The 27,957-nt window shown below is 42.3% G+C and overlaps 3 protein-coding genes across 4 annotated transcripts; 1 reads left to right on the top strand and 2 right to left on the bottom strand.

Annotated features, from left to right (window-relative positions):
• Positions 1 to 8: 8 nt before the first annotated feature.
• Positions 9 to 10,515, bottom strand: LOC134406865 (olfactory receptor 4M1-like). Of its 2 annotated transcripts, XM_063138487.1 has the most exons (2): positions 10,497 to 10,515; positions 9 to 919 (listed from the first exon to the last, which is right to left on the bottom strand). In XM_063138487.1, exons 1-2 carry the CDS (start codon positions 10,513 to 10,515, stop codon positions 9 to 11), a joined length of 930 nt encoding a protein of 309 aa, XP_062994557.1. The 2 variants fall into 2 exon arrangements, with proteins under 2 accessions (XP_062994557.1, XP_062994555.1); XM_063138485.1 differs by lacking the exon at positions 10,497 to 10,515 and having other exon boundaries at positions 9 to 953.
• LOC134406867 (olfactory receptor 4D5-like) lies at positions 9,514 to 10,446 on the top strand. The gene has a single exon (XM_063138488.1). The coding sequence runs from the start codon at positions 9,514 to 9,516 to the stop codon at positions 10,444 to 10,446; it is 933 nt and encodes a 310-aa protein (XP_062994558.1).
• Positions 10,516 to 15,946: 5,431 nt separating the features above from the next.
• LOC134405730 (vomeronasal type-2 receptor 26-like) lies at positions 15,947 to 27,152 on the bottom strand. The gene is made up of 5 exons (XM_063136979.1): positions 26,865 to 27,152; positions 23,989 to 24,002; positions 22,156 to 22,357; positions 17,851 to 17,977; positions 15,947 to 16,848 (listed from the first exon to the last, which is right to left on the bottom strand). Exons 1-5 carry the CDS (start codon positions 27,150 to 27,152, stop codon positions 15,947 to 15,949), a joined length of 1,533 nt encoding a protein of 510 aa, XP_062993049.1.
• Between the last annotated feature and the right edge of the window lie 805 nt (positions 27,153 to 27,957).

Raw genomic sequence — 27,957 nt, 5'->3', positions numbered from 1 at the left:
TATTATCCTCATTTTTTCTTGCAGAGGAGATATCTGTTGACTACCTTCTTCATGGCAGTAGTGATCTCCTTGTTCCTGAGGGTATAAATAATAGGGTTCAAGAGGGGGAAGATGATTGTGTGGAAGACAGAGACCACCTTGTCGGGTGCATATTCATCAAAGGGTCGAGCATAGATGTAGATGGCAGGACCAAACATGAAAATGACTATGGTGATGTGGGAATAGCAGGTGGAGAGGGCCTTGCCAGCTGATTCACCGGCGTTCTTCTTCAGCATAGTGAGCAGGAAGGCATAGGAAACCAAGAGGGCCACGAAGCAGACCACAGAGATGAGGCCACTGCTGAAGATCATCACCAATTCCTCAGCAAAGGTGTTGGCACAGGTGATCCTCAGCACCTGGGTAATATCACAGAAGTAGTTGTCCAATTCATTGGGCCCACAAAATGGGAGGCGGATGATCAGTATGACTTGGATGAGGGAGTGCACAAAGCCTCCAGCCCAAGAGGCTGTGACCAGTACAATGCACAGATGCCGGCTCATGGTGGTGGTGTAGTGCAAGGGCCGGCAGATGGCAACATAGCGGTCATAGGCCATGACCGTGAGCAGGAACATCTCAGAGGCACCCACAAAATGGAGAAAGAAGAGCTGAGCAATGCAGCCCCAAAAGGAAATGATTTTGCGCTCAGCGAAGAAGTCAACCAGCATCTTAGGAGCAGTGATGGAGGAATACCAGATGTCCAAAAAAGCCAGGTTGGCCAGCAGGAAATACATGGGTGAGCTGAGGTGTGGGTCACCTCGGATGGTGATGATGATCAAGATGTTGCTTGGCAGGACAATCAGGTAGAAAGTGAGGAAGAGAGCAAAGAGGAAAAGCTGGACTCCACGCTCATGGGACAGACCTGTTAGGATGAACTCAGTCACTTGGGTTCTGTTCCTTGCACCTTCAGATTGCATGGGTAGTAACTCTACAAGCATAAGTTGGCCTGCTCCTGTTCTACCCTCCATCTTAGGAATGAGATTTAAGCGAGTTGCACCTGGATAGGAGAGAAAGAGTGGTCAAAAAGGGGGAAGAAATGGTGGGAAAAGAGGAAGTAAGGAATCAATCGCCTTTGCTACTGGATTAATATTGGGGGATGACATAAAATGGGGAACACTAAACAATTAAGCATCAGCCAAATACTCAACTATCACTGACAGGCAAAGAAGAGAGAGAACCAGGAGGAGATGGAGGAGGGGGTTAGATTTCTTCTACCTTGATTTTTCTTGCAAATGTAGGTTCTTCTAATCTGAATGATCTTCACCCTTCCTATTGATGGATGCTGTATTGGGTTTAGATAAAGCTTTTTGCATCATTTCATTTCCATGCCAAGAAAGATTTCACTCTATCAGGATTCTGCAGATCTTGAGATGCTATTAAAGCCACACCTGTGCCTGTGCATTAAAAAAGAAAAGAAAAGATGATGAGCTCAGGTTTTAGGTTAAATATAGGTGTGATTTGGGGGAAAGCTCAAAATGAAGACAGAGATAAAAAGAGAAGAAAAGATTCCTGGGAGGATTTACAATTTCTGCGGTGGTTCAAATTAACCAGAGAACTTATGGCATCATCTCCTGCTGAGTGGATGTGCATCTTTTGGAGATGGGTTAAAAACTGACATTGATAGGCAATAGGTAGATAGACAGAAGAAAGAACGTCTTCACAAAACTAATACATGGGCCTCTTGGATTCTGGAATTCACTGTCTTACTGCCATTATTAGTTCCTGGTTCCTCTCTATTTGGCCCTGGTTAGGAATCATCTATTGCATCCAGTTCTGGGCTCCACAATTCATGAAGGACACAGACAAGCTGGAGCATGTTCAGAGGAGGGCAACCAGGATGATCAGGGGTCTGGAAACAAAGCCCTATGAAGAGAGACTGAAAGAACTGGGCATGTTTAGCCTGGAGAAGAGAAGATTGAGGGGAGACATGAGAGCACTCTTCAAATACTTGAAACGTTGTCACACAGAGGAGGGCCAGGATCTCTTCTCGATCCTCCCAGAGTGCAGGACACGGAATAACGGGCTCAAGTTAAAGGAAGCCAGATTCCGGTTGGACATCAGGAAAAACTTCCTGACTGTTTGAGCAGTACGACAATGGAATCAGTTACCTAGGGAGGTTGTGGGCTCTCCCACACTAGAGGCCTTCAAGAGGCAGCTGGACAACCATCTGTCAGGGATGCTTTAAGGTTGATTCCTGCACTTAGCAGGGGGTTGGACTCAATGGCCCTATAGGCCCCTTCCAACTTTACTATTCTATGATTCTATGAATTGTGCACAATCAATTTCCCAATTTTATGGAATTGAGTGTTTACTTCAATTGTGAGATTGATTTGTTTTTAGTCTTTTCTTTGGCTGACACTCCTTTTGGGGAGACTTGAAGAGAGAATCAATGACAAGAAGCAGCCCTTTACTCTGATTTCCCAGATCAGAGAGAGGACGGATCTTCTCAATCCCATGAATAGTTCCTCAGGAGTTTTACTTTCCACCCACTCTTGCACTTGGAAGAAGGAGAAAAGTGCCACCTGCCTTTCCTTACCAACTTCCTGCTTCTCTTACTCTTACCTCCCTCTTTGCAGAAGGACTTTATGGCTCAGTTGTAGAGCATAAACCTCACCCACCAGAATGCTCCTTTTCCCTCCTCTCCAAGGTTGACATTCCAACCTCAGAGTCCACCCAACACATTCCCCCCCCCCATGCTGGCTGTGAGGAGGTTGGGCAGAGAGTTGGATGTCCGACTCCCCATTTCAAAGGTGGAATGACCAGTTTCCTATGGCCCCTCAGACAACGTCTAGGGGCCTTAGGATTGCTCCCTTGTTTATTTAATACCATTCTCTGTTTACCCAGGAATTTCAAAAAATGCACTTCACCCAAAAACACGATCCCTACTGACATCTTCCATTCTCATTTTTTATTTATTTAATACTTTAGGCAGATTATCCGAAATAGGAAGCTATTGCTCACATGTAGCAACATTCTTGATCTCTGATCCTTCTAATCTTAACAAACACCTATAGGCAGTGTTTACTCATAGCTTACTCACACCTTACTCACACAGTACTCACTCCTTCGTCACATCATTTTTTCTGTCCTTCAGGCGACGCTCTCACTACTGAACTAAGGATGCTAAAAAAAAACTTTTAAACTCATTGACATCACAATGTCTATTCTGTAGATTGCTGAAGAAGCAGACTTCTGAAACCAAAGTGTTACTTGCTGACTGTAGAAAGCATATTGTCTGTAAGAAAAGACATTACCTTAAAACAAAGGACATTCAGCAAGCTTCTCTCTCTCTCTCTCCCTCTATGTGTGTATTCAATTAACCTTTACTGTGGATTAAGGGAGCCTGCACTAGCACCTAGCAGCAACCAAGAGTTGTAAAGGGCAACTTTTTCCACCACCAAAATATTTGTTCTGCCAAACAGAACATCCTCTCAGCAACATATAGCTTTATCTACAAAACTCAAGAGTCTTAATGGGTTTGGATGTTCTGGATCAAGCAAGTCTCAAGAGAGCATGAGAGCATGAGAGACAACCAGACAACAGGCATGTTGCAAGGGGACTCATTAAAAGTACAAGTTGGGTTTTCCCATGGGGGACGCAGAAGACAAAACTTTGAGGAGGTCCCCTGGCAGAACTGAAAAAAGTTACATGACAAAGGCAAAGGGTATGCAGCCAGAACGATTACAAGGGAGCACACTTTGACCTGTTCCTTTTGTTCAGATTTTCTGCCTTATCTACTTTCTGTAAATTTTCCTCTATAATCTGAACATCAACATGTTGCAAAGAAATATTCATTGCAGAACAAGAGAATGCAACTGTTTGCCTCAAGGGGGAGCTCTCGAGCAAGGAGTGTGAGAATTGAAGCACGCCTGTCACAGCCCTACTATTAGACAAACAGAACTGACCCTCCTCAGGCTGCAGCTTTGGGGACTTTTAAAGAGCAGCAAATGAATCATTTAGCTCGTTCTCATATTTTTTAACCACCATGAGGTCATTTTCTGCCTCAGGCACCAGAATGCAATGAACGGTCTCAGGCACTTCCTTTGACCTATATGAGCACACTCAGTTATCAGGTTTGAGCTGCAATCCTATACCAAGTTACCTGGGAGAAAGCCTGATTGAATTCAATGGTTTTTACTTCTGAGTAGACATGTATATGATCACAGTTGATTATTTTGGCAGTGGTCGTTGGGTTTAGGACAAAAATACAAAAATTCCATAAAATGCATAAAACTGATTAAAACATATAAAAACTGATACAGTATTAACAATCAGACATCTTAATATTCATCTAGGTAGGCCTGCCGGAAGAGATCGGTCTTTATGGCTTTCTTAAACTCAGGAAAACTATTAAGTTGACAAATCTTTCTTGGCAGGGGTGTGCACTAACCCTGAGCTTTGATTCAGACCCTGAAATGATGCTTCATAAAATGGCCTGATTTGGCTCCGAGTGATTCAAAGTCAGTCCATTTTGACTCAATACTGAACACAAGCAGGAGTTTAGAAATCTGAGGCTTCATGCTTCCCACTGACTATCATGACTATCTCTCCTTTTCATCAAACCCAGGTGAGGCACTGGCTGTTCTGAATCAGTGCAAGGTAATGGACTGGAATGGACAGGTAATGGACTGGAAGAGGGCCAACAAACTGAGACTCAATCCAGACAAGATGGAGGTACTGATAGTTCGTCTGGCTTGGTGATGTTCACCCTGTTCTGGATGGGGTTGCACTCCCCCCCTAAAGGATCGGGTTAGTAGTTTGGGGGTACTCTTGGATACAGAGCTGTCACCTGAGGCACAGGTGAACTCAGTGGCAAAGAGCACCTTTTATCAGTGCATTTACTAACAGGGACTAGCCAATGAGACCACATCACGCCAGTCCTCTTTCAGCTTCATTGGCTGCCAGTCCAGGTCCGGGCCCAATTCAATGTGCTGGTATTAACATTTAAAGCCCTAAACAGCTTGGGGCCAGGCTATCTGGAACGCCTCCGCCCATATGTACCTGCCCGGACCCTAAGGTTATTCCCAGGGGTCCTCTCTATGAGCCCCTGCCAAAGGAAGTGAGTTAGGTGGCTACTAGGAGGAGGGCCTTCGCTGCTGTGGCACCCTGGCTGTGGAATGAGCTCCCTAAGGAGGTTCGCCTGGCACCTACATTATACTCTTTTTGATGCCAGGTGAAGACCTCTTGATTCAGCATTTTAACAGTCTATAAACTTAATTTTAACTTTGCTGTTTTAAATTTGTATTTTAAATGTGTATTTCTGCACTGATGCTGATTTTATCCTGGCTGTGTTTTTATATTGCATTTTATATCATGCTTTTATACTGTTTGTTTTATACTTTGAATGGTTTTAATTTTTGTGAACCGCCCAGAGAGCTTCGGCTATTGGGAGGTATAGAAATGCAATAAATAAATATCTATAGGCAGATGCCTTTAAAACAGAATTCCACATAGCACAAGTTCCCTGCGTCTATTTTTTAGACATTTAGGCATAATCCCACCCAAACGCTTGCTGTGCCTGCAATTCCAATTCTGACAAAGAAGGAGGGGAAGTTATAGCTTCTTATTTGACTTCCCATGATAGTCAGTGGGAAGCATGAAGCCTCAGATTTCTAAACTCCTGCTTGTGTTCAGTATTGAGTCAAAATGGACTGACTTTGAATCACTTGGAGCCAAATCAGGCCATTTTATGAAGCATCATTTCAGGGTCTGAATCAAAGCTCAGGGTTAGTGCACACCCCTGCCAAGAAAGATTTGTCAACTTAATAGTTTTCCTGAGTTTAAGAAAGCCATAAAGACTGATCTCTTCCGGCAGGCCTACCTAGATGAATATTAAGATGTCTGATTGTTAATACTGTATCAGTTTTTATGTTTTAATCAGTTTTATGCATTTTATGGAATTTTTATATTTAATGTTGTTCCTTTCCTAGATCCAGAGGGAGAGTCGGGTAATTGATGATGATGATGATGATGATGATGATGATGATGATGCAAAGTCATTCATTGGCAGCTCTTTAAGAGTCCCCCCAAAGCTGCAGTCTGAGGAAGGTCAATTCTGTTTGTCCAATGGCAGGGCCCTGACAAGCATGCTTCAATCCTCACACTCCTTGCTCCAGAGCTTCCCCTTGAGGCAAACAGTTGCATCCTCTTGTTGTCCAAGGAATATTTGCTTTCATACAACATAATGCTGATATTCTGATGATAAAGGCATACAACAAGCAGAAAATCTGATTAAGAGGAACAGCCAAAGTGCACTCTATCATAATCACTGTAGGACCATTCTTTTCTCTCCCCCTCCTCTTTCAGTTCTGCTGGGGACCACCTCAAAGTTTTGCCTTCTGCATACCCTTGGGGAAAACCCAAGTCATACTTTTAATGATTCCCTTTGCAATGTGCATGTCATCTGACTGGGTGTCTCTTTGTTCTCTTGGGCCCCGCCTGATCCAGAACATCTAAACCCATTAAGATGTTTGAGCTTTGTAGGTGGAGCTATATGTTGCTCAGATGCTTTACTGCAGGCAGAGCAAATATTTTAGTTTTGGAAAGAAGTTACTTCCTGACCACAACTCTTTGCAGCTGGTAGGTACTAATCTAGATTTTCTCAATCTGTAGTAAAGCTAGATTGAATCTCTCCCCCCTTACACAAATGCAAAGATATGCAATATGTCCTTTCTTTTAATCTTTTAAGGTAACGTCTTTTCTGAGCTGGCAGTGACTGACCAAGAAAGGGATCTTGGGTATCTGGTGAATAGTTTAATGGGCATGTTGACCCTGTGTGCAGCTGCAGTAAAAAGGAAAAATCCATGCTGGGCATTATTAGAAAATGAATTGAGAATAAAACTGCCAATATCATACTGCCCTTATATAAATTTTTGGTGCGACCACAATTGGAATATTATGTACAGTTCTAGTCCTGCACCAAAATAAAATAAAAAATAAAAAATGGAAATAGTAGCATTGGGAGAGGTGCAAAAAAGGACAACCAAAATAATCATGGGGCTAGAGTGACACCCAATGAGGAAAGGTTACAAACTATGAGCCTGTTTAGTTTAGTTTAGAAAAACGTGAGTGTGGGGAGATATGATAGAGGTGTACAAAATTACACATGCTCTGGAGAAAGATGATAAGGAGACGTTTTTCTCTCCCTCCCTCTTTTTTCTCCTTCTCCCATAACAGCTTCATGGTCATTCCATGAAGCTGAATGGTGGGGGATTCAGGACAGATAAACAAAATACTTCTTCACACAGTGCATAGTTAAACCATGGAATTTGCTACCACAAGATATAGTGATGGACACCCACTTGGATGGCTTTAAAGAGGGATTAGGCAGATCCATGGAGGATTGGGCTATCAATGGCTACCAACCCTGATGGCTAAATATTACCTCCATTATCAAAAGTAGCATGTATCAGTATACCAGATGCTAGGGAACATGAGTAGGAGTGGATTCATGTCCTACTTGCAGGCTTGCCACTGGCATCGGGGGTTGGTCACCTTCTGAACAGAATGCTGGACTAGATGTGAATTTGGTCTGATTCAGCATGGCTTTCCTTATGTTGCTAGAGATAATATGCTTTCCATAGGCTGTAAGTACCTCTTTGCTTTCAGAACTCTGTCTCTACAGCACACTGCAGAATAGAGACTGTGGCCACAGCTAGACCTAAGGTTTATCCTGAGATCATCCAGGGTTCGTCCCTGCTTGAGCACTGGATCCCCTGTGTGTCACCTAGATGAACAGGTTTGACCCCTGGATGAACCAGGGATAAACCTTAGGTCTAGCTATGGCCTGTGATGCCAAGGTTGTTGGTTGGGTTTTTTTAGGTTTTCTTTTAGCATCCTTAGTTCAATAGCAAGAGCTTTGCCTGAAAAAACAACAGGAAGAAAAAAGATGTGACTAATGTGCAAGTACTGTGTGAGTAAAGTGTAAGTAACTTATGAGTAGAGTCTGAGAATATATGTTTGTTAAGGTTAGAGGAATCAGAGATCAAGAATGTCACCACACATGAGCAAAGTGTTCAGAGGAGGGCAACCAGGATGATCAGGGGTCTGGAAACAAAGCCCTATGAAGAGAGACTGAAAGAACTGGGCACGTTTAGCCTGGAGAAGAGGAGATTGAGGGCACTCTTCAAATACGTAAAAGGTTGTCACACAGAGGAGGGCCAGGATCTCTTCTCAATAATCTCAAAGTGCAGGACATGGAATAACGGGCTCAAGTTACAAGAAGCCAGATTCCGGCTGGACATCAGGAACAACTTCCTGACTGTTAGAGCAGTATGACAATGGAACCAGTTACCTAGGGAGGTTGTGGGTTCTCCCACACTAGAGGCATTCAAGAGGCAGCTGGACAACCATCTGTCAGGAATGCTTTAGGATGGTTTCCTGCATTGAGTGGAGGGTTGGACTCGATGGCCTTATAGTCCCCTTCCAACTCTACTATTCTACGATACTATGATTCTATTAAAGTATGAGGAAAGATCAAATGAGATGTGAGCAATAGCTTCCTATTTTTGCCCGTCAGCCTGAGATATTAAATCAAGCCTAAATGAGGAGTGTGGATGATGTGAATATATAATACCAAGGTCAATAATTAAGTACTTTATTACTAGCAAAGGAAAACCAGAATTTGGGGTGTGCATTGGACTCGGTCAAAGCCCAATACCCAACCTTCAGGCTATTTCTGGTTTACACAGCAAACAGGCTGCTCACATCAGAGCTCAAATAGCATCCTTCATCCAGGACCAATACTTAAGAAAAAATTGTTGCACCATTCAAATGTCAATCTTTAAAACATCCTAAAAGCATCCTAAAAATATCCTAAAATTCTACTGGATAGGGCTGCCGGAAGAGATCAGTCTTGATAGCTAAGACCGGCCCTACCATTAGGCAAAGTGAAGCAACTTCCACCAGCAGCTTATTTTGGGTGTCATGAGAGACAAAAAGAGAAAGTGCCCAAAAGATGGTTTTGAAATGGTTCCATTTTATAGCTGGGACCCACCAAGTGGATTTCTTTTCTTCTTTTTTTAAAGGGGTGTGTGTCTCTAGCACGGTTTGTTCCTTGGAGATCCTTGGAGATTGCTTCTGCTGACACAGGGCAATTTGATTGATCTGAAACAGATGTAAATGTGTGCAGCATAGGCAGGCCAACATATCTATCTATCATCTATCTATCTATCTATCTATCTATCTATCTATCTATCTATCTATCATCTATCTTTCTATCTCCCCACCTTCTCCCACCCACAGCAGCCCTCTATCCCTGCTGAAAATGCTACACAGAGAGTTGGGGGTTCCAGATGAATGGAACATGGTGTGGAGAGGGAGTGGGGGTCCCTGAAACTCAAGCAGTGGCTCTTTCCATGAGTGGAGTCCTTTTGTCAATGGAAGGCAGGTTCTGAATCCACCCCTACATCCCTAATGTTCAATATAACTTTTATTGCCTAACTATTCTTGCAGTGTCTGTCAGTGAGGCCTGACCTGATGGAAGGAGAGAACAGCACTGCAGTGAGTGAGTTTATCTTCCTGGGACTGTCCACCAATCCAGAGCTGAAGGGCCTCTTGTTCACTATCTTCTTGGCTGTGTATGGTGCAACCATGCTAGGCAACCTCCTGATTGTGGGTCTAGTGGCTTATGAGTCTACCCTCCACTCCCCCATGTACTTCTTTTTGGGAAATCTCTCCTTCTTGGATTTCTGCTACTCCTCTGTAACAGCTCCCAAAATGTTGGTTGGCTTCCTATCGAGGGCCAACACCATCACATATAGAGGCTGCATTTCCCAGATCTTCTTCTTCCACTTCATTGGCGGCATCAAGATCTTTCTTCTCACCATCATGGCCTATGACCGCTACGTTGCCATCTTCCACCCTTTGCGCTACATGGCCATAATGAATGGGACTCTGTGTGGTGGGCTGCTGTGGGCCTCCTGGGTTGGTGGCTTCATCCACTCCATCGTGCAAGTGGCCATCATTATCCAGCTGCCCTTTTGTGGTCCCAACATGCTGGACAATTTTTACTGTGATGTTCCACAGGTGGTCAAACTGGCTTGCACTAATACCTTTGCTGTGGAACTACTCATGGTGTCAAACAGTGGATTGGTGACTTTGATGTGCTTTGTCGTGTTGCTTGTGTCATACTCCATTCTCCTGGCCAAGCTCAGAGCAAGATCTACACCAGGCCAGAGCAAGGCTGTCTCCACGTGTGCTTCCCACATCACAGTGGTGACCCTGATTTTTGGGCCTTGCATCTACATTTATGTTCGTCCCTTCCGCACCTTTCCCATGGACAAAGCGATCTCTGTTATCTACACTGTCATCACTCCCATCCTGAACCCTTTCATTTACACTCTGAGGAACAAAGATTTCCAAATGGCCTTGAAAAAGCTCAAGAGAAGAAAGCAGGAAATAACTCTCTGATAACAGCCGGTACAGTCGACTCCGGATCACAATGTTTATGGTTTCTTCACAATTCAAGAGCTCTGCCATTCCAAAATATAAAGAAAATCTGAATAGAGTCAGTCCATTTTATTTAAATCTTCTTCTTCTTCTTCTTCTTCTTCTTCTTCTTCTTCTTCTTCTTCTTCTTCTTCTTCTTCTTCTTCTTCTTCTTCTTCCAGGACAAAGTCCTCCCAGCAACAAATTAGTTTAGTATATAAATTTATTTTAGTTTACGACTACAAACAGGATACAACTGAAACAATTCAACTGCTAATCTCTCTGTGAGGAGGAACCATTGTTTTGTGGTTTGAATAGAACAGACTCTTTAAAATGAACCAAACATAACATGTATTGTACAGAAATAGAAACAATGAAAGAAAATTTAATGATAGTCTTACAAACTTCTACAAGTTTGGTCGATTGTACCTGCCAAAAGTGATGACTTCTGTCCCCTAGATTGCCAGACGTCAGAAGTGGCACCTCCCAACCTTAACCATATATTTTATCAATAATTGGATTAAATCCCACCTTTTTCTTGGCATTTGTTTGGACTTTTAATTGGGTCTTGTTCTGACATTGTTCCAGACTTTTCTGAGTGGCGCACATCTTCTACCTCCTTGAGCCAGTAATCCCATTGTCCAGCTAATATTGGTTTCCACCCAAACCTCCTGAATTCCACCTACGGGCACTTTTCTGTTCTTTCATAAATTTCCACAGGCCCGGTGCTCTTAAATTAAGCAATACAACTGACCTAACTTTTCCATGCCGAAGCTACTTTATGAAACCTTGGCAGGGCATTATGACCTTTAACCTATGTGTGGAAATACAAGTGGTAAATTATGTTTCAGTTATGGAATTTAATATCTATCTATATCTTTGAGCATTTATTTGTACTTATTGATAATAAGATGTAATAATAACTTAGTGATGAATGTAAAACATATTTTGTATTACATTGGTATGCATATTATTTTTAAATGGGTTTTCAATGCTGTATGTAATAATTAACATCAGTCAGAACCATCCAGGACTCTAAAGGAGTTATCCAAGTGGCTGAACCTATTTTGGGAATAGGGTTCAGCAGTTTGGATAGCTTCTTTAGAGTTCAGGTTGCTTCTGACTGAAACCCAGAATGGATTTACACTCCCACTGAAACTGGAGCTACCAGTTTTCTATCTAGGCTCTGGCAAGGTACGCCTTTCCCCTGTGTCCCGTGCATGTGGCCATGGGGAGGCAGTTGCGGGCAGCAGGGAATGAGAGATGTGCCCTGTCCCCATTGGTGGGTAACAAGGTGGCACCACTGGTGAGGGTTGGGGTGGAAAAGCCTTCATTAGGTGGCCACGCCCACCCCATTGCACCATCTTGTTTGCAGCTGCTGCAAGAAGGAAAGGGCACATACCATGAGCCTGGTTGACAAATTGACTGGATCACATGGTTTGTGAGCTCTTCTTCCTGAACCTGGATGGCTATGTTTCCATCCGTGGCAGGCCTAGCAACCGCAAGCAGCAGGGAGAGGGCTGGGTGAACGTTGCATGCCTCTTCCCGGTGCCCATCTGGATCCAGGTTCATCTGAAAAGGCCTACTAGTATCGGGGTGGCGAATGGGCTGCAGCAGCAGTGCACACCTCTACCTAGTGCACTGATGGGCCTCGGGGGGGGGTCATCAGAGGTAGGCCGGGCAGCAGCCAGGTGAGCTTCGGGGTGATGAAAAGGTGGCAGTGGCACCACACGCACTGATGGCAGGCCTAGGGGCCTAGAGGTTTCACAGGGAAGGCTAATAGGGCTTTCCCAAAGGGGCTAAACAGACAGGGGAAGCAAGGAAGGGGCCGGTTGGGTGGTCCCTTCCCCTTTGCATTTGAATAAGTGTCCTGTTTGGGGTAACAGACCTAAACACACAGGAGGAGGAAGAATCCAGGGTGAGCCTTTCCCTCCTCCCCATACATCCCAAACCTCCACTGGTTGAAGGGGGTGGTGGAATTTCTATTAAGGAGGGAGAAGGTGGAGCAGTCAACCCTGAATTCAATCGTATCTGTGCCCACTTTTACTGAGTATAAATAATTGTAAAGTGCCATAGACGTGTTCAGAGTTGTTAGTGGAATAGAGTGTTGGGCTGGGATTAAGGAAACCTGGTTTTTAGGCTCATGGGGCCAGATAAGGCCAAGGGGCTTTTGCCCAGGCATTAATTCACAGCCCAATTCAACGTTTCTAAGGGGTGGTGTTAATTTTGGGCGTCCACGAGCATTCCATTTGCTTAATTGTTCTTATAACACAGGATGCCTCCTAAGAAAGGGCAAGGCGGTAAGAAGGGCAAGGGCAAGGCACCTTGCCCCCTCACACACACCCTGGCCAAGAGGCCAATCAGTCAGCCTGAGTCCTCTTCTGAAGACAAAGTGGCTCCTGACATCACAGCCATCTTGGCACACCTGAAAGCTGTTGAAAGGGACAAAGGCTACAGTAGCCCAGCCATCCCCAGCTCTAAATGACTATGCACATCCCAGAATGACAAGAAAAGGGGCACAGTATGACTTGTTGTTATCTCTTTCAGCCCGTTTAGATGCCATGGAGGCATCTGGCAGTTCTACACCTCCTCCAGTGCCGGCAGCTGTGGCAGCCCAGCCCCAAGGAACCCAGGAGTCATCAGCAGTGCAGCCCCCATCGATTCCAACCAGCCTATCGATGCCTCTGCTGCAGTGGGCCAGGAGCCAGGTGAGCCGGGATGGGGGACAGCTACCCCTGCACAGGATTGGGACCCATTTGGTTCCTGGGGTTTGCTGCCATTATGATCTGGCTTTAATTGGCCATGGGCACAACCTCAAGGTAGCATGCCAATCCGGGTCCTGATTCAAAGTGCTGCTATTAACATTTAAAGCCCTAAACGGTGCCAGGAAATCTGAAGGAACGCCTCCTCTAATATGTACCTGCCTGGACCCTAAGGTCATCATCAGGGGTCCTTCTCCCATAGCCCCTGCCAAAGGAAGTGAGGCAGGTGGCTTCCAGGAGGAGGGCCTTCTCTGTCAGGGATGCTTTAGGGTGGATTCCTGCATTGAGCAGGGGGTTGGACTCGATGGCCTTGTAGGCCCCTTCCAACTCTGCTATTCTATGATTCTATGATTCTCTGCTGTGGCACCCCGGCTTTGGAATGAGCTCCCTAAGGAGGTTCACTTGGCACTTACACTATATTCTTTTAGACGCCAGGTGAAGACCTTTTTATTCTCTCAGCATTTGAACAGTCCATAAATTCAATTTTAACTTTGCTGTTTCAAATTTGTATTTTAAATTTGTATTTCTGCACTGCTGCTGATTTTGTCCTGGTTGTGTTTTTATATTGTATTTTATATCATGTTTTTATACTGTTGTTTTATATTTTGAATGGTGTTAATTTTTGTGAACCGCCCAGAGAGCTTCGGCTATTGGGCAGTATAGAAATGCAGCAAATAAATAAATAAAATAAAATAAAATACACTCGAGACAAACCTTTTGACTCCTATGGGGTCAGCAGCTGTTGAAAGTACATATCTGGTTCAGGAGCAGCACGTATTTCCCACCACCAGGTGCAGAATGAGAGCTTATCTCAGGAGAACGATAACATGGGAATAATGCACATAGTAGAACCTGCAAATAGTGAACAGTCCTCAGCACTTCCCAAGGATCCACAGGCAGCCTCTGGGGAGGCGTAGAATCAGCAGGCTGCTTCAACATCTGTGCATCCGTGTGGCCCAGCCAGGCTCGGCCGGGCCTACAGTATCAAACTCAGTGCAGTTGATACTCACACAGGATCCCTTTGCTAAGGCTAATGAGAGCTCTATCCCTACTGGAGCAACCTCAACTCCACTGGAGTATCAACTCTTATCATCCACTAGAGAGAGGATATTAAAGGAAGAGTTTATTGATGCCTTTTCCCTGTTGTTTCAGGAATCGGAAACTCGGGATAAGGATAAAAACACTGATAAGGATCATGATAGGGTAAGGCGCAAGAAAGTAGCTCATACTTGGCGAATTGTTTGCCAGGTTTCCTAATGTACATGGCAGTGCTACAGCAGAAATTCCCGGAGCGAGGTTGGATCCTGACTAAGTACTCAGATATAATTTATTGAACATACACAGAATAGGTGGGTGGGGCCTGGCTGGCCTATGATGAGGTCTTCTGTATGAGGGTGGCCTTTGATCCCTCCCTTAGAAGGGATTTAAAAGACCAGGACCTATGGCTTCAGTTTATGATGCCACCTAGGCCTTGTTTTGGTGATAGGTCCAATAGTGGACATATTCTAGCTAAGCAGACCCCTGCGGCGGCTTCTAGGCCTGGCGGGGGGCAGGCAGTTCAACACCGCTCTCTTTGTTGGGAATATAGCTCCGAAGAGCCAGGCTCCAAGGCATCCTGTAGATTCCAAAACAGGGGGAGAAAAGCACGAAAACCAGGTGAAAAAAAGGGGAGAAGCAAATTCTCAAGATGCTAAACTTTTTATTTGTAGGTTGAAGAGCCCAACGCATTTCGGCCTGTATCTTTTCAAGGCCTTCTTCAGGAGGTTGTAGGAAGATGTCTGCAAAGATCTTCTTCTCAACAGAATGTCTTTCTCAGATTGTTAATAGTGACTATTAACAAAATGGATCCCAGAGTGGTTTAGAAAGATGAAAATAAGAGACAGCTCTAAAGACACAACACAAGCAGAAATGGATTGGGAGGGAGGAGGAGGGGTGGCGAAAGCCAGGCACCAGTTCTTAGTTTTGTAGTTCTAATAGAAGTTCTTTCTGGTAGAGAAGCATGAAACCAGCTTCCTGCAGATGTTTCTTTTCTATCAGATGGATGGGGCTGGGTTGGTCTCCCGCTTGCCATGATGTTTATCCTGAGAGGCAGAGAGGCACAGCCTTCCAGTGGCACAATGGATGAGGCTAGGATCTGAAGTTCCGAGGAACTGTGTGTTGGACCTGTGCCATGCTATTTACATTGCTTAGGACTTTCGGCTCATCTACACCAAGCAGGATATTCCACTATGAAAGCTGTGTATAAAAGGCAGGAGCCACACCAAGCAGCATATAGCAGTATGAAAGTGGTATATGGTATGTCTCAATGGGCCCCAACAGTTGACAGTGCATTTCAATACTGCTATAAAGCAGTAGTGTGGCTCCTGCCTTTTATATACCGCTCTCATACCACTTTCATAGTGGAATATCCTGCTTGGTGTAAATGAGCCCTTAGTGTATTATATGATTTCAAAAACACAGAAGCCTAGCAGTCAGCAATGGGTGTGAAATTTCGCATCCCTGAAGACTTCAGTTTTGTTAAGATGATGATGATGATGATGATGATGATGATGATGATGATGATGATGATGATGATTTTCCAGTTCATACTTTGAGATTTTTTGTTAAAGTTTGAGAATCTATAACCATTTTTCTGTGCATTTCCGGCAATACATGCATTTTTGTACCTACGTTTGCTTAAAATGCACGTCTGCAAGCAATTTTCTGAATATCATACATTTTCAACATTTTTTCCTTACTAATTGGTCTCTGGTGTTCAGCTCAGGCCTCAGGAGTATAATGTAGCATTTTGGAAGGAAGATGCAGCCCAATACACCAAGACTAGAAGCCAAGATGGAGAAGACCTCCACAGCCACCGTGTATTTCCCCTTGGTGCTCAGGTAGGTTGGGACAAAGGATACCCACACACTGCAGAAGACCAACATGCTGAAGGTGATCAGTTTGGCTTCATTGAAACTATCAGGCAACTTCCTGGCCAAGAAAGCCACAGTGAAGCTGATGAAGGCCAAAAACCCCATGTAGCTCAGGACAATGTAGAACATGGTGTCTGAGCCTTCATTGCATTGAACAATGATTTGACTGATCTGAGAGTGCTTGTCAAATTCTGGGAAAGGGGGAGAGGTTGCCAGCCACACAGCACAGATGCCAGTTTGAATAAGAGAACAGAGGACCACCACAGATATTCCCAGGGTATTCCCGACCCACTTCCTCATCCTGTTCCCTGGCTTAGTGGCCATGAAGGCCAGAACCACAGTAATGGTTTTGGCCAAAACACATGAAACGGTAATGGAAAAGATGATGCCAAACATAGTTTGCCGCAGAAGGCACGACACCTTTCCAGGCCAGCCAATGAACAGGAAGGAACACAGAAAGCCAAGCAACAGGGAAGAGATCAAGACACACGTAATACTCCAGTTATTGGCTTTGACGAGGGGAGTATGTTGGTAGCGAATGAAGATCCACAACACCACAATGGTGATTGTGGAAAATGAAAAAGCACAGCTAATCAAAATTGCTCCCAAGGGGTCTCCATAAGATAAGTAGACAATATGTTTGGTGAGACATTGATGGTGTTGCTCATTTGGATACTGATCTTCTGAGCACTTCTCACACTGATCTGCATCTGAAATGCACAAACCAGGCGATCACTATTTCTAATTTCTGAATTTAACGGGGATCCATCAATTATAACTCCAAAAAGTTTATATAATGAAATGGGCCTGGTAAGACAATATGCTAAGCCATGATTAGGATGCTAACCCTTTTGCAGGAAATGGTTATTAAGCATGTTTAAACCATGGTTATGGTTAGGAATGGTTCACATGACACACTAAAACATAATGTTTAGCTCAAGAATGCTTAACCACCATGGCTTAACATCTCATCTGAACAGGGTCAACTTGTTTAACCCTTGGTGAAGAAACTTGGGCCAAATGCAGAATTATTGGGCAGATTTTCTATAATATTTGTATGAAGAATTCACGAAACTATTGCTACAAACATTGTATTTCAAATGTTAATTTCCCGTGCGTCTAGTTGGCCCCCATTCTCATGGTTTTCCTAGTATTAATTGGTGATGGGAGAAAGAATAGGTATAATTTGTGTGTGCTTTAGTAATGGGTGTCCGACTCTTAGTGCTACACATAAACTCTTTGAGAAATTGATGCAATTACCCAGTTTAGCACTATGTGACAATGTGAAATGTAAGACTAAAGTTAGTGCAAGGTGATCTAATTCTTTTAGCTGAATGTTTTAGTATCCTTAGATGATCTTTCCCAGCAACCTTTCCAATCTTGCACCCCCAGATATTGTTGGATCACAAATCCATCATCTTCAGCCAGCATAGTCAGTGGTCAGGGATGATGGGAGTTATAGGCCCACAGCATCTGGGGCTCAAGATCAGGCAAGGCTCTTTAAAGACACAGTTGAGCTCATGGAAAAGAAAGGAGAACTTATTATCTAGTGAAAAGCCTGTTTAGTCTAGATAAAACCCTTCAGCTTCTCATCAGTTTCCTTCGCTCAAGAAGACGGTGTTTACTAAAGCCATTCAGAAATCTGTTCTAGACAAAAAGTGTTAGGAAATAACACAAACTGAAACTTAAAACATCTGTATTTTTGTCCTCACCTGTATGGTTTGAAATTCTCCCTTCAGAGCACTGAGCACATTCATAGCAACACATTTGCTTCCCCTGCATGACAATCTTGTTGTAACCAGCATGGCAGCTCTTGACACACGTGGCTTGGGGGACCATCTAATGTCAAGCAGAAAGACAGGGCTTGGTCGTAGAAATGTACTGATTTCTTATTGTTAAATTCTTGATTATAACCCTCTTGTAGAAAGAGTGGAGAACAAGCAATGAAATTAAGGTGGTAGAGCAGTGTTGGAAGCAGATTCTAGTTGGTGGCAGTGGGGCGTGGGCCTTGCCAGATGAAAAATGACACCAACCCTATATGCCAGCCCCATTGTAAGTGTCATAGACCTTTCATTATTCTCTACAATCACCCCATGCCCAAGTAGCTATTTGCATTGGCGCCAATGGCTTCCTTCCAGATGCAAATAGCAGTTGGCATGGAGTTTTCATTTGAAACAAGGAGAAGAGATGAAACAGTTAATCTCACCCACCAAATTCCTTGATGACCCCTGATGCTATGCAGGCTCTGCCATATATGCGATTTTTTTTTTTTTAAGTATCTGTTCATAGAATCATAGAATAGTAGAGTTGGAAGCGGCCTATGAGACCATCGAGTCCAACCCCCTGCTCAATGCAAGGATCCACCCTAAAGCATTCCTGAAAGAACACTGTCTAGCTGCCTCTTGAATGCCTCTAGGGTGGGAGAATCCAAATAATTGGATTCACACAATTATTTACATGCCTAATTTCACCACCAACTCAAATTTCGAACCGCCTTTCTGGATCCCTTCAATGGACATTCAATATTTATAATGATGGCCTCATCTACACCAAGCAAGGTATTCCCCTATGAAAGCAGTATGAAAGTGGTATATAAAAGGCAGGAGCCACACGACTGCTTTATAGTGTTATTGAACCGCACTGACAACTGTTGCGGCCCACTGAAAAATACCATATACTGCTTTCATACTGTTTTCATACCACTATATCCTGCTTGTTGTAGATGTGTCAATGGGCTCCAACAGTTGTCAGTGCATTTCATTACCACTCTAAAGCAGTAGTGTGGCTCCTGCCTTTTATATACCACTTTCATAGTGCAATATCCTGCTTGGTGTAGAATAGGCTGATGTTTCCCCTTATGATCTGGCTGCTTGGTTTCTTCCTCTATTTATTTATTTATTGCATTTTTATACCGCCCAATAGCTGTAGTTCTCTGGGCAGTTCACAAAAATTAATTATCACTTCATCTGGTCTTCATGTTTCCTCCAGGTAGTTATCAGAAATGAATTTATAGTTGGACACTCTGGGCATCCATGCCTCAGTATAGTGTTTGAATATGACCAGAGTTAAGGTTAGCTCATGTTGGTGCAAGCTCTACAAAGCTGAAAAATTACAACCTAACTGACATGTACCATGTTGAGTGATGATGTTGTGCAACATCACAAAATTTTGCTTGCTTACAATTTATCCTCCATCCACCCACATGTATTCTTGGTCTTGGAGGATGGTGTCGGGGTAATCACTGAACATGAGCTTGCTGTTTAAACAAACTCACAGTGATAGCAGAGTTACAGCAGATCTTAACTATGAATACAGCAAAAGACTCAAGAAATATAAGGCAGAGAATTTTTGTTTGTAGTGTACAAAAATAAATACTTTACTGGCACAAATATAACTTAGTTATGGCAAAACAATGTACAATCAATACTCACACATGGTCACAAGATATACAGCTTACAACAGGCTTCACAGGAACAAGAGTGATGATTTAATCTGGTTACAGCGATTCCAAACACTCTTTATATACACTTTTCAGTACAAATTATGCAACACATAATTGGCACTAATAGAAAAATTACCACTATGTCATAGTCCAATTATTCAATCAAGCCCATCTGCAAAGTTGACCTTTTCAGTGATAGTCTTTTGCTGACGCCACACTTTATTCAGGTTTTGCAGATCAGTCCAGAAATATGGAAAAAGAAAAATCAGAATCCAGTCCAGGATTCCAGCAGATGGAACACCTGGAAGCTACTTCCTGCTTTTATAGACCTGAGCCAACATGAGATACCCTTAACTCTGATCTAAAACTTTCAAGTAGATCATGGATGCCAAATTTCAAGTTATTAGTTCAACGGGGGAATCAACAAATTTCAAGTTATTAGCTCAACATTTTTGTAAGAAGTAGATACTGAGGGTTATACTGATGGTACTTTGAAGGGGGGTGGACTCATCTCAACCAACTCCCATGTACCTTTAATATCTAAAACCCAGTTTGTGCAAGCCAAAATTATGCAACAGATTCAGAATTTGGGTGCAGAGGTATTCCAACTTTCTGTTTTGCAATTGCAAATTGTGGATTTTGGGGGAATAACATCCTACTCAGATCTTAGCCCATAGTTGGACATCTGGAAGTCCTGGAGACAGCATGAGCATTCCCAGGAAGCAAAAAAGGATGACATTTTATTCCCGAATCACAGGTAAAGAGATGGTCGCTGAAAACATCATACAAAAAATATTCACACCTGTTGAAATTTGTGATTCCACACAATGGCGCTTCCGTTAATGATGAACTTTTTTTTGGCAGGAGCTTTGGAATCCATCCTCCCAACTTGGACTCTCTGGAAGGATCGATTGGGGAATGTGACCAAGTTGACAAGATCATATCCTCCTGCCAGGTCCCCATTGTCATTGAAAAATATTTCTTCCCCAGCACTATTGTTAAAGCGGACATTTCTCAGAAAAGGGTGAAGCTGGATTAGAGGAGAAAAGTTTATATTCTGTCAGATGGAGGAGGGAATGCTGTATTTTTTATTTCGGATGTTTGCTCAGATGTGACTTTTGAGCCTGAGAAAACCTTGGGCCACTGTATCAATTTGACTGAAAGTGACTATGCAAGATTTTGTATTTTTGAAGACCATATGTGGTCTATCTTGTCCAGAATTCTGTTCTTACATGTCCAGCCAGATGCCTAAGGGAAACACACAAGCAGGACAACAGGAAACTACCTCTGATATTGGAGGTACTATAGAGGCATTGTGAGTAGGAGCCATTGATACATTGGTTCTCAATCCATTGAAGGAACAATGAAACTGTGTTGTCCTACAGACATTAAAAAGGGACACCAATATAGAAACTTTGTATAGAAACCTGAGTGTGATGGAGGCAGTTAAATTTGCTGATATCCATAAGGATGAACTATGAAAAATTTAGGCAACTAAGATCCCTAGACATTTTCTCTTGTATCAAAAGAGTTAATTTCAAAAGTTCACCTAGATATAGAGGGAAATAATAATAATAATAATAATAATAATAATAATAATAATAATAATAATAATGAGAATCATATTAAAATAGACCCATAATCTGAAAAAGAGATTTCTCCAATTAAAGTTTAAAATGCTTTTAATGTTGTGTGATAAATAGCTTGGGGATGGAGGAGCTGAATTGCAAACCCCACCTAAAAAAGTATACATGATCCAATCCACAGTTTTGCATTATCTAGATATATGTGACCTAAAAGTCAAGAAATCCAGTCCTCTATGCAAATCACCTCTCAAAATTCTCTACCCTATTTGTGGACAGGATAACTGGAGGATTAATTTCACTGAACATCTCCAGGGGGAGGAGAATTGCTCCAGCAGTTTCACAGAGACAGGGTTCACCACTGGCAGGGGTTGAAGCATAATAGGGAGAGTAAATGGGTGACCATGATTTTTCAGACATAAGGTCACTGCTTGTCCTTCCTCAATTTGTGCTCATGTTTGCAATCACTGTGGATTTGTTCAAATGCAAAAATGGAAGAAAACAAACAGCTATCAAACATGAGAGTTGCAAAAACAATTACTAAATTTGTGCAAATTAACAGCATTCCCCAAATTTCTCCCACAAACTAAAGCGCGGGTGATCTAAAATGTAGGCATGTTTGAGGAAGTTGTGCATTTTTCATAATTTATCCAGTTTGAGAAAGCTGTGCTTTTTCAGAAAGTTGTACATTATTCAAGTAGATGTTTTTGGAACACAGCGACAACTTTGGAAATTTATAACCATTTTGAGATAAAATGCACACTTGTTCACATTGGGGGTTGTGAACAAAGCATTTTCAAGTGATTGGTGAATTGAAATTAAATCCTCACCAAAAGAGGTGAAGAAATTTTGGACAAAATTCTGTGGAATGGCACTGTGCCGATTGGGGTGGGGTAGGGTGAGTGGGAAGTTTTTTTAAAAAAAACAAAACACTCACTTTTATACGATCATCATATCGGGAGATCATCACCTAGCCATGCCCTGTGTCTTACCTGCCAGGGTTGAGCTGCCAAAAGTTTCCATCTGTCTCCAATCTGCAATACTTTATTTTTGGCTCTTGATGAATCCATGGCATGGAGAGCATGTGCTACAGCATGAACTGCATTGTAGATACTGTAGCTCTGGCCCAACACCCCCATTTCAAACACAGATCCAGGAAGTGTCTCTAGCTTCTCCTTCCCAGTACAGATGCCCCTGTTTGGCATAAATAAGTTATACATTGGGAGTGAACACAGAAACGTACTGTACCAGAACAGAGGGAGGAAATAAATCTTAGATTTATATGGATTTATTGTTTCTAGGAAGTCTTGATATCCTGGCAACACCGTGGTGTGAAGAGAGAAGGACAAGGTGCCATTGAGGGATTTTGATGTAAATTGATTCCACGGGAAAACAGTAGTGAAATCCCATTGAGCGGTTATGATCCAAACCCTCTCCATTGGACGCATATTTACAAATTCATAATTTTCCAGAATGATTCGTAAGCCCTCCATAGATTGTCCATCCCCATAGACAAGGAACACATTAATTTTGTGCAACCAGAGTGTAGAAAATAGCCTGACGAGAATGATAGAAATTGTCTCATTGGATGTGCGACTTGTCACAGTTGGAATCGATTGTTCCAAAGCAATACAAATATTACTCTGCAGGAGCCTGGGTTTCAGAGTTCGAAGAAATGTTTCTCCTCTCTCATCATCTGATATGAGGAGGCCAATCCAAGACCATCCAAAATGCTTTAGAAGCTGAACAATCCCATGATATTGAGGTCCTTCATTTGGAATCATCCGGAACAAGGAGGGGAACAGAGTTTTATCACTCAACATGGGGTCAAATGAGCCGTATGTAAGCTAAAAGTACAAAGCCATTTTTAGAAACAATGAAGATATATGATCTTCCAACAAATCAAATGTGATCTTCTTTGGAAGACCCATTAAAGGGAATAGAAGTTTTGATGTATAAATTAAAAGAATTTGGTGCAGTAGCAGGCTTTAAGGTTAATAAACAGAAGACAAAGATATTAATAAAAAAATATGAATCCCCAAGACCAATCAAAACTAATAGCAAAAACAGGGTTTTAGATTGAAAAGAAGGTAAAATACTTAGGAAAAACGTTAACAAATAGCAATTGTATTTGTTCTGTAATAACTATGTCAATTCAGATTTGGTGGCATGGTTATATATGTATGAGAAAGTCAAAGTTAATGTAGAGTTTAACAACCATTCTATACGGCGTGCTATTCTGAAAATATGGAATAAATATAAACCTAGACCGTGTCAAAAAAAAAAATGCCATTATGGATATCAGTGCAGGAAGCATACCAAAGAAGGGAGAGGATAAGTAGTTACAATTGGTGGACATATCGCTATATTTTAGAACTGTGGCAAGGGGATTATAAATTAAAGTCAAGAGAAGGGTTGACAAAAGAAGGGTACCCATGCCAATGGTTTGGATATATGCAAATGTCAGAAAGGTTTAAAATGGACAAAAAACCCTGTGGCTTTGAAACAACAAAGTCAGAATTTGAAAGGGCATTATGTACGAATGACGAACATGTTATTGCTAAAATTTATAAACTTTTATTGAGGTTCGAGATGGAGGAAGAACCAGTGAAAGAATGTTTGATAAAATGGGGCCAGAATATGGGATATAGTATACCAATGGTGCAATGGGAAAATATGTGGACAAGAGGGCTAAAATTTATGTTAAGTACTAATCTTAAAGAAAATTTTTACAAAATGATGTATAGGTGACATATGCCACCAGCAAAATTGGCTAAAATGCATAGAGGGGCATCAGGGTTGTGCTGGAAATGTGAACATTCTACCATGCATGGTGGACCTGCAAAAAAGCAAAAAAATTCTGGATACAAATCCATTCTGTAATCCAAAAAAATCTAAAAAATTAATATTCAACTGAAACTGGAATACTTTCTTTTGGGATTTATGGATGAGCAGATGAAAAAGAATCATGGGACTATATTCTTATATATGACGACAGCTGCAAGATTACAAAGATGGAAGGGCAAAATAGTGACCACAATAGAAGAATGGCTACTGAAGATGTTTGAGCTAGCGGAGATGGCGAAACTCACGGCAATAATGAGAGAAAAATCGACTTCAAGATTTATAAATAAATGGGAACCTTTTGTAAATTTTATGAAGGGACGAGAAAAAGGTGACTTGTAGATCTGTGGATTCAACCAATAATGTAGGAAATATTAAGAGAGAAATTAGAGATTTGGATTTGACAGTGATAGAGTAAGAAAATAATAATAATAACATTGTTACATATTTTTGCTGGGGAGAATATTGGAAAAACATTTTATTTTTGTCTTTTTGGTTTGTTCATGTTTGTTTTGTTTTGTTTTTCGCTCTGAAATGTTTTTTATTTATTGGCGTTCGGAAATAATAAAAAAGATTAAACCACATCACTCAACATGGGGTCAAATGAGCCGTATGTAAGCTAAAACAAAGCCAATTTTAGAAATAAGGAAGACATGTGATCTTCCAACAAATCAGATGTGATCTTCCAATAAATCATGACAAATTTATCTATTCAAATAAATAGGGGAAAGGGCCGTCGTTCACATTTATAGTAGGGATGTCAATGGAATCCATCTGGGTATTGGGGACCCCTGAGCTTTCATTGGTTAGTCCCCCCATGAGCTGACCCAATTTGATCAGCATTGAGTTGGGCAATCTGGCAGATTTTTATCCACACTTTTTTATTTATGTAAATAAAAACATGCACAAATTGCAGGTCACAATTTGCATGTTTTACAAAATTTGGGGGCATAAGTCATATCACCTGCGACAGCAATTTGTGTAAATTATGCAATTTGTAGCCAAAATTTGTGCAAGTCACACAAAGAGCAGCAAAACTTTGTGTAAGTCACGCAAATTCCACCCCATAATTTTCACAGATTTCTATTCAAGTATTTATTTATTTTTAGGAAGTTTCACATCTGTTTAACTTGCAAATTTTGAGTATGGGGTTATAATTCAAAATTGAGCATACCTAACTTGAAATGTTTATGTTTACACCTTTTTTGTAAGTTCAAAGATTTAGGAAACTTAATTCAAACTATTTACCTAATTAATGGAATGATAGATAGTATTATCGATGAGATATTTTCTCCACAGAAAAAGTATAAATATGTGCTGATTTTAGAACGCTGGAGCTTCTTTTCAGATGCTCATCAAGGCCTGTGTATCTGTCAGATAAAGAGCCTATTCAGTAGGGCTGTGTATGGTAACTCCAATTCACCTTAGAGGCCATTTTGAAGCCCCCCCCCCAAATGGCCCTGATTCACCTCATGGAGCTTCGGGGGTTGTCTGCTTTGCCTCGGTGCCAAAGCCAAGTTTAGATCCCCCCCCCCCCGAGATGACTCAGCCTTTTCGGTCCTTGGGTTCCAGCTGCTCAGCTGGGACCCAAGAAAGCCAGGAGCAAGTCGGGCAGGACTCCACTGGACTTCCAACTCTGTGCTTCCTTCCTTAACCCCATAACCCAGAGCTGCTGCTGCTAGGACTTACCCACTTACCTGCTGCCACCGTGCTGCTGCCACCGCTGCATCACCCCATCGCTTCCACTATTGCCCCATCACTGCCACCACCAGGAAATGTGGCATCCTCCTGAGAGCCAGGCCAGGATTTCAAGATATCATGGGGCTCTATTTTAGTACCTCTATGGCTGAAAACTACAGTGGCCATTTCCCCTTAATGGCTGCTATAGTTTGAGACCCAAAGACCCCGTGATATCTTGAAATTGTGGCCTGGCTCTTAGGAGGAGGATGCATTTTCCTGGTCGTGGCAGCAATGGTGGTAGTGAAAGACCGCATTCTCCCTGATGAGCCTGCCCATGCTTTAAGATCTTCTGGAGAAGCCCTTCTTTCAGTCCCACCATCTTCACAGGTGCGCATGGTAGAAACATGGGAGAAGGCCTTCTTGATGGCTGCTCCAGTGCTTTGGAACTCTCTTCCCGGGGAATCTAGACTGTCTCCCTCCTTAATGGGCAAGGTACCCGAAGCTTTGGTACCAATGCACTTCAGCCTTGGGCCACCCCAGAACTGACTCAGAACTGAGGTAAAGCAAGCCAAATCAGTCCACCTCACCTCGGTTTCAGAGATTCATCCAGAGGCGGTGCACAGCCCTACTATTCAGTGTTGAATGGGGAACTTGCTACTTAGAATGAGAACTACTTTTTATGGTATGAAGACATAAGAACAAGGAATGTTTAGGAAATTTGATTTCTTGTTAAGCTATTGAAATCTAAGAATCTTTAGCAAACTTCTTTAGCTACAAAATGTTTTATGCCATTTTATGCAAGTTATATTTTGATGTGATGCTGTAAGTATATTTCTAATAAAATGGGAAAAGTGGATGGAAAATATTTTCCCTTTACTAGAAAAACATTTTTTGCTGTGTGCTTTGATTCAAGAATATTGCTCTGACGTGGATAGGTAACTGGCATTCAAAGGCTTCTGAAATACTGGATCTACAACAAAGGCAAAATGCATAACAACAACAACGAACATGGGCTATGGAAAGTTTAGCCCTCTCCTTCCAAAACATCCATAGGGAGAATGAGTTCATAATTGGACTCTGCTTAACAGACTGACTGGAGCCTTCCGAATATTCTAAGGTGGACCTACATATCTCCATTTCTTAAGGTTAGAGCCATGGTTCTATTCAAAGCACATACCTGTGGAATCTTGTAGATACTTAAGATGTTGGCCATCTGGATGGAATTCTGAGAGGTAAGTCCACCGATGACAGCCAATGGCCTCTTCTCCCTGCCACAGATGTAGTTGAGGGGATTCCCCTGGGCTGTGAAGAGTAAGTCCAAAGTGGCCCAATAGGCTCTTCCTGCACTAAATGCATTGTCATAAATCATGGAACCCAGTGTAACGTTGGGTAACAACTTGGCATTCTTGTTGACCTCATCAATGGCAAAAGCAAAGGCAAGGACATACTGGTAATTTTTAGACATTATGCTGCAATGAAAGTTTCATACAGTCTTACATCTGGATATCAGAAGAATGGGATCATTTTACTGCCATAATATTGGGATGATGCTAAATCTGTGCTTTTCATGCAGCTATAAACGAGAGTTGCTTTATAACTTCAAAAAGCTATTTTTGTCCAATGGTGGATTCAAGGTAACTCTTTTGACCTGCAATGAGCTTACTTAGATTGTTGGACTTACTACAGGACAAGGACCTGTTCTCTGTTTCCCCAAGGGAATGGGCTAGATCCAATGGACTTCACTGATAAGTGGATAGATTCTGAATGAACCTTGGGAGGAGCATCTTGACAGTAAGAGAAGTTTCACAATGGAACCAAATCCTTGGGGTTGGAACTTTCCCTTGCTGGAGGCCTCCAGGCAGTGGCTGGACAGCCATCTGTTCTGGATGCTCTCAGACTGGAATTCCTGCATCAAACAAGGGGTTGGATGAGATAACACTGGAAGGCCCTTTCCAGCTCTATGATACTAAAGAGTGGGGGGCAATTTGATCCATTTGCATTGGCTCAGACATGCATATGCAACATTTGATCTCTCCCCAGAAACCTGATGGCTGGGCAGATGGTAATGAGTTGCTGAATGTGTGAACAGAAGCCAATGAAAAACAGCTTGTCAAAAATACTGTCCAAGCTCTAATTATCATGTTGGATCACTCACTCATGCAACTCATCACTTGTCGCCATTACTAATTAAGATGCATCCATCTGTGGACACAACCCTCAATCTGAAGCAATACTTGATGGTTTGTATCAGAATTATCTAAATTACGTAA

This window comes from Elgaria multicarinata, chromosome 11, assembly GCF_023053635.1.
Source record: "Elgaria multicarinata webbii isolate HBS135686 ecotype San Diego chromosome 11, rElgMul1.1.pri, whole genome shotgun sequence".
NCBI lineage: Eukaryota > Metazoa > Chordata > Lepidosauria > Squamata > Anguidae > Elgaria > Elgaria multicarinata.
This window is presented reverse-complemented; position numbering and strand designations above follow the sequence as displayed.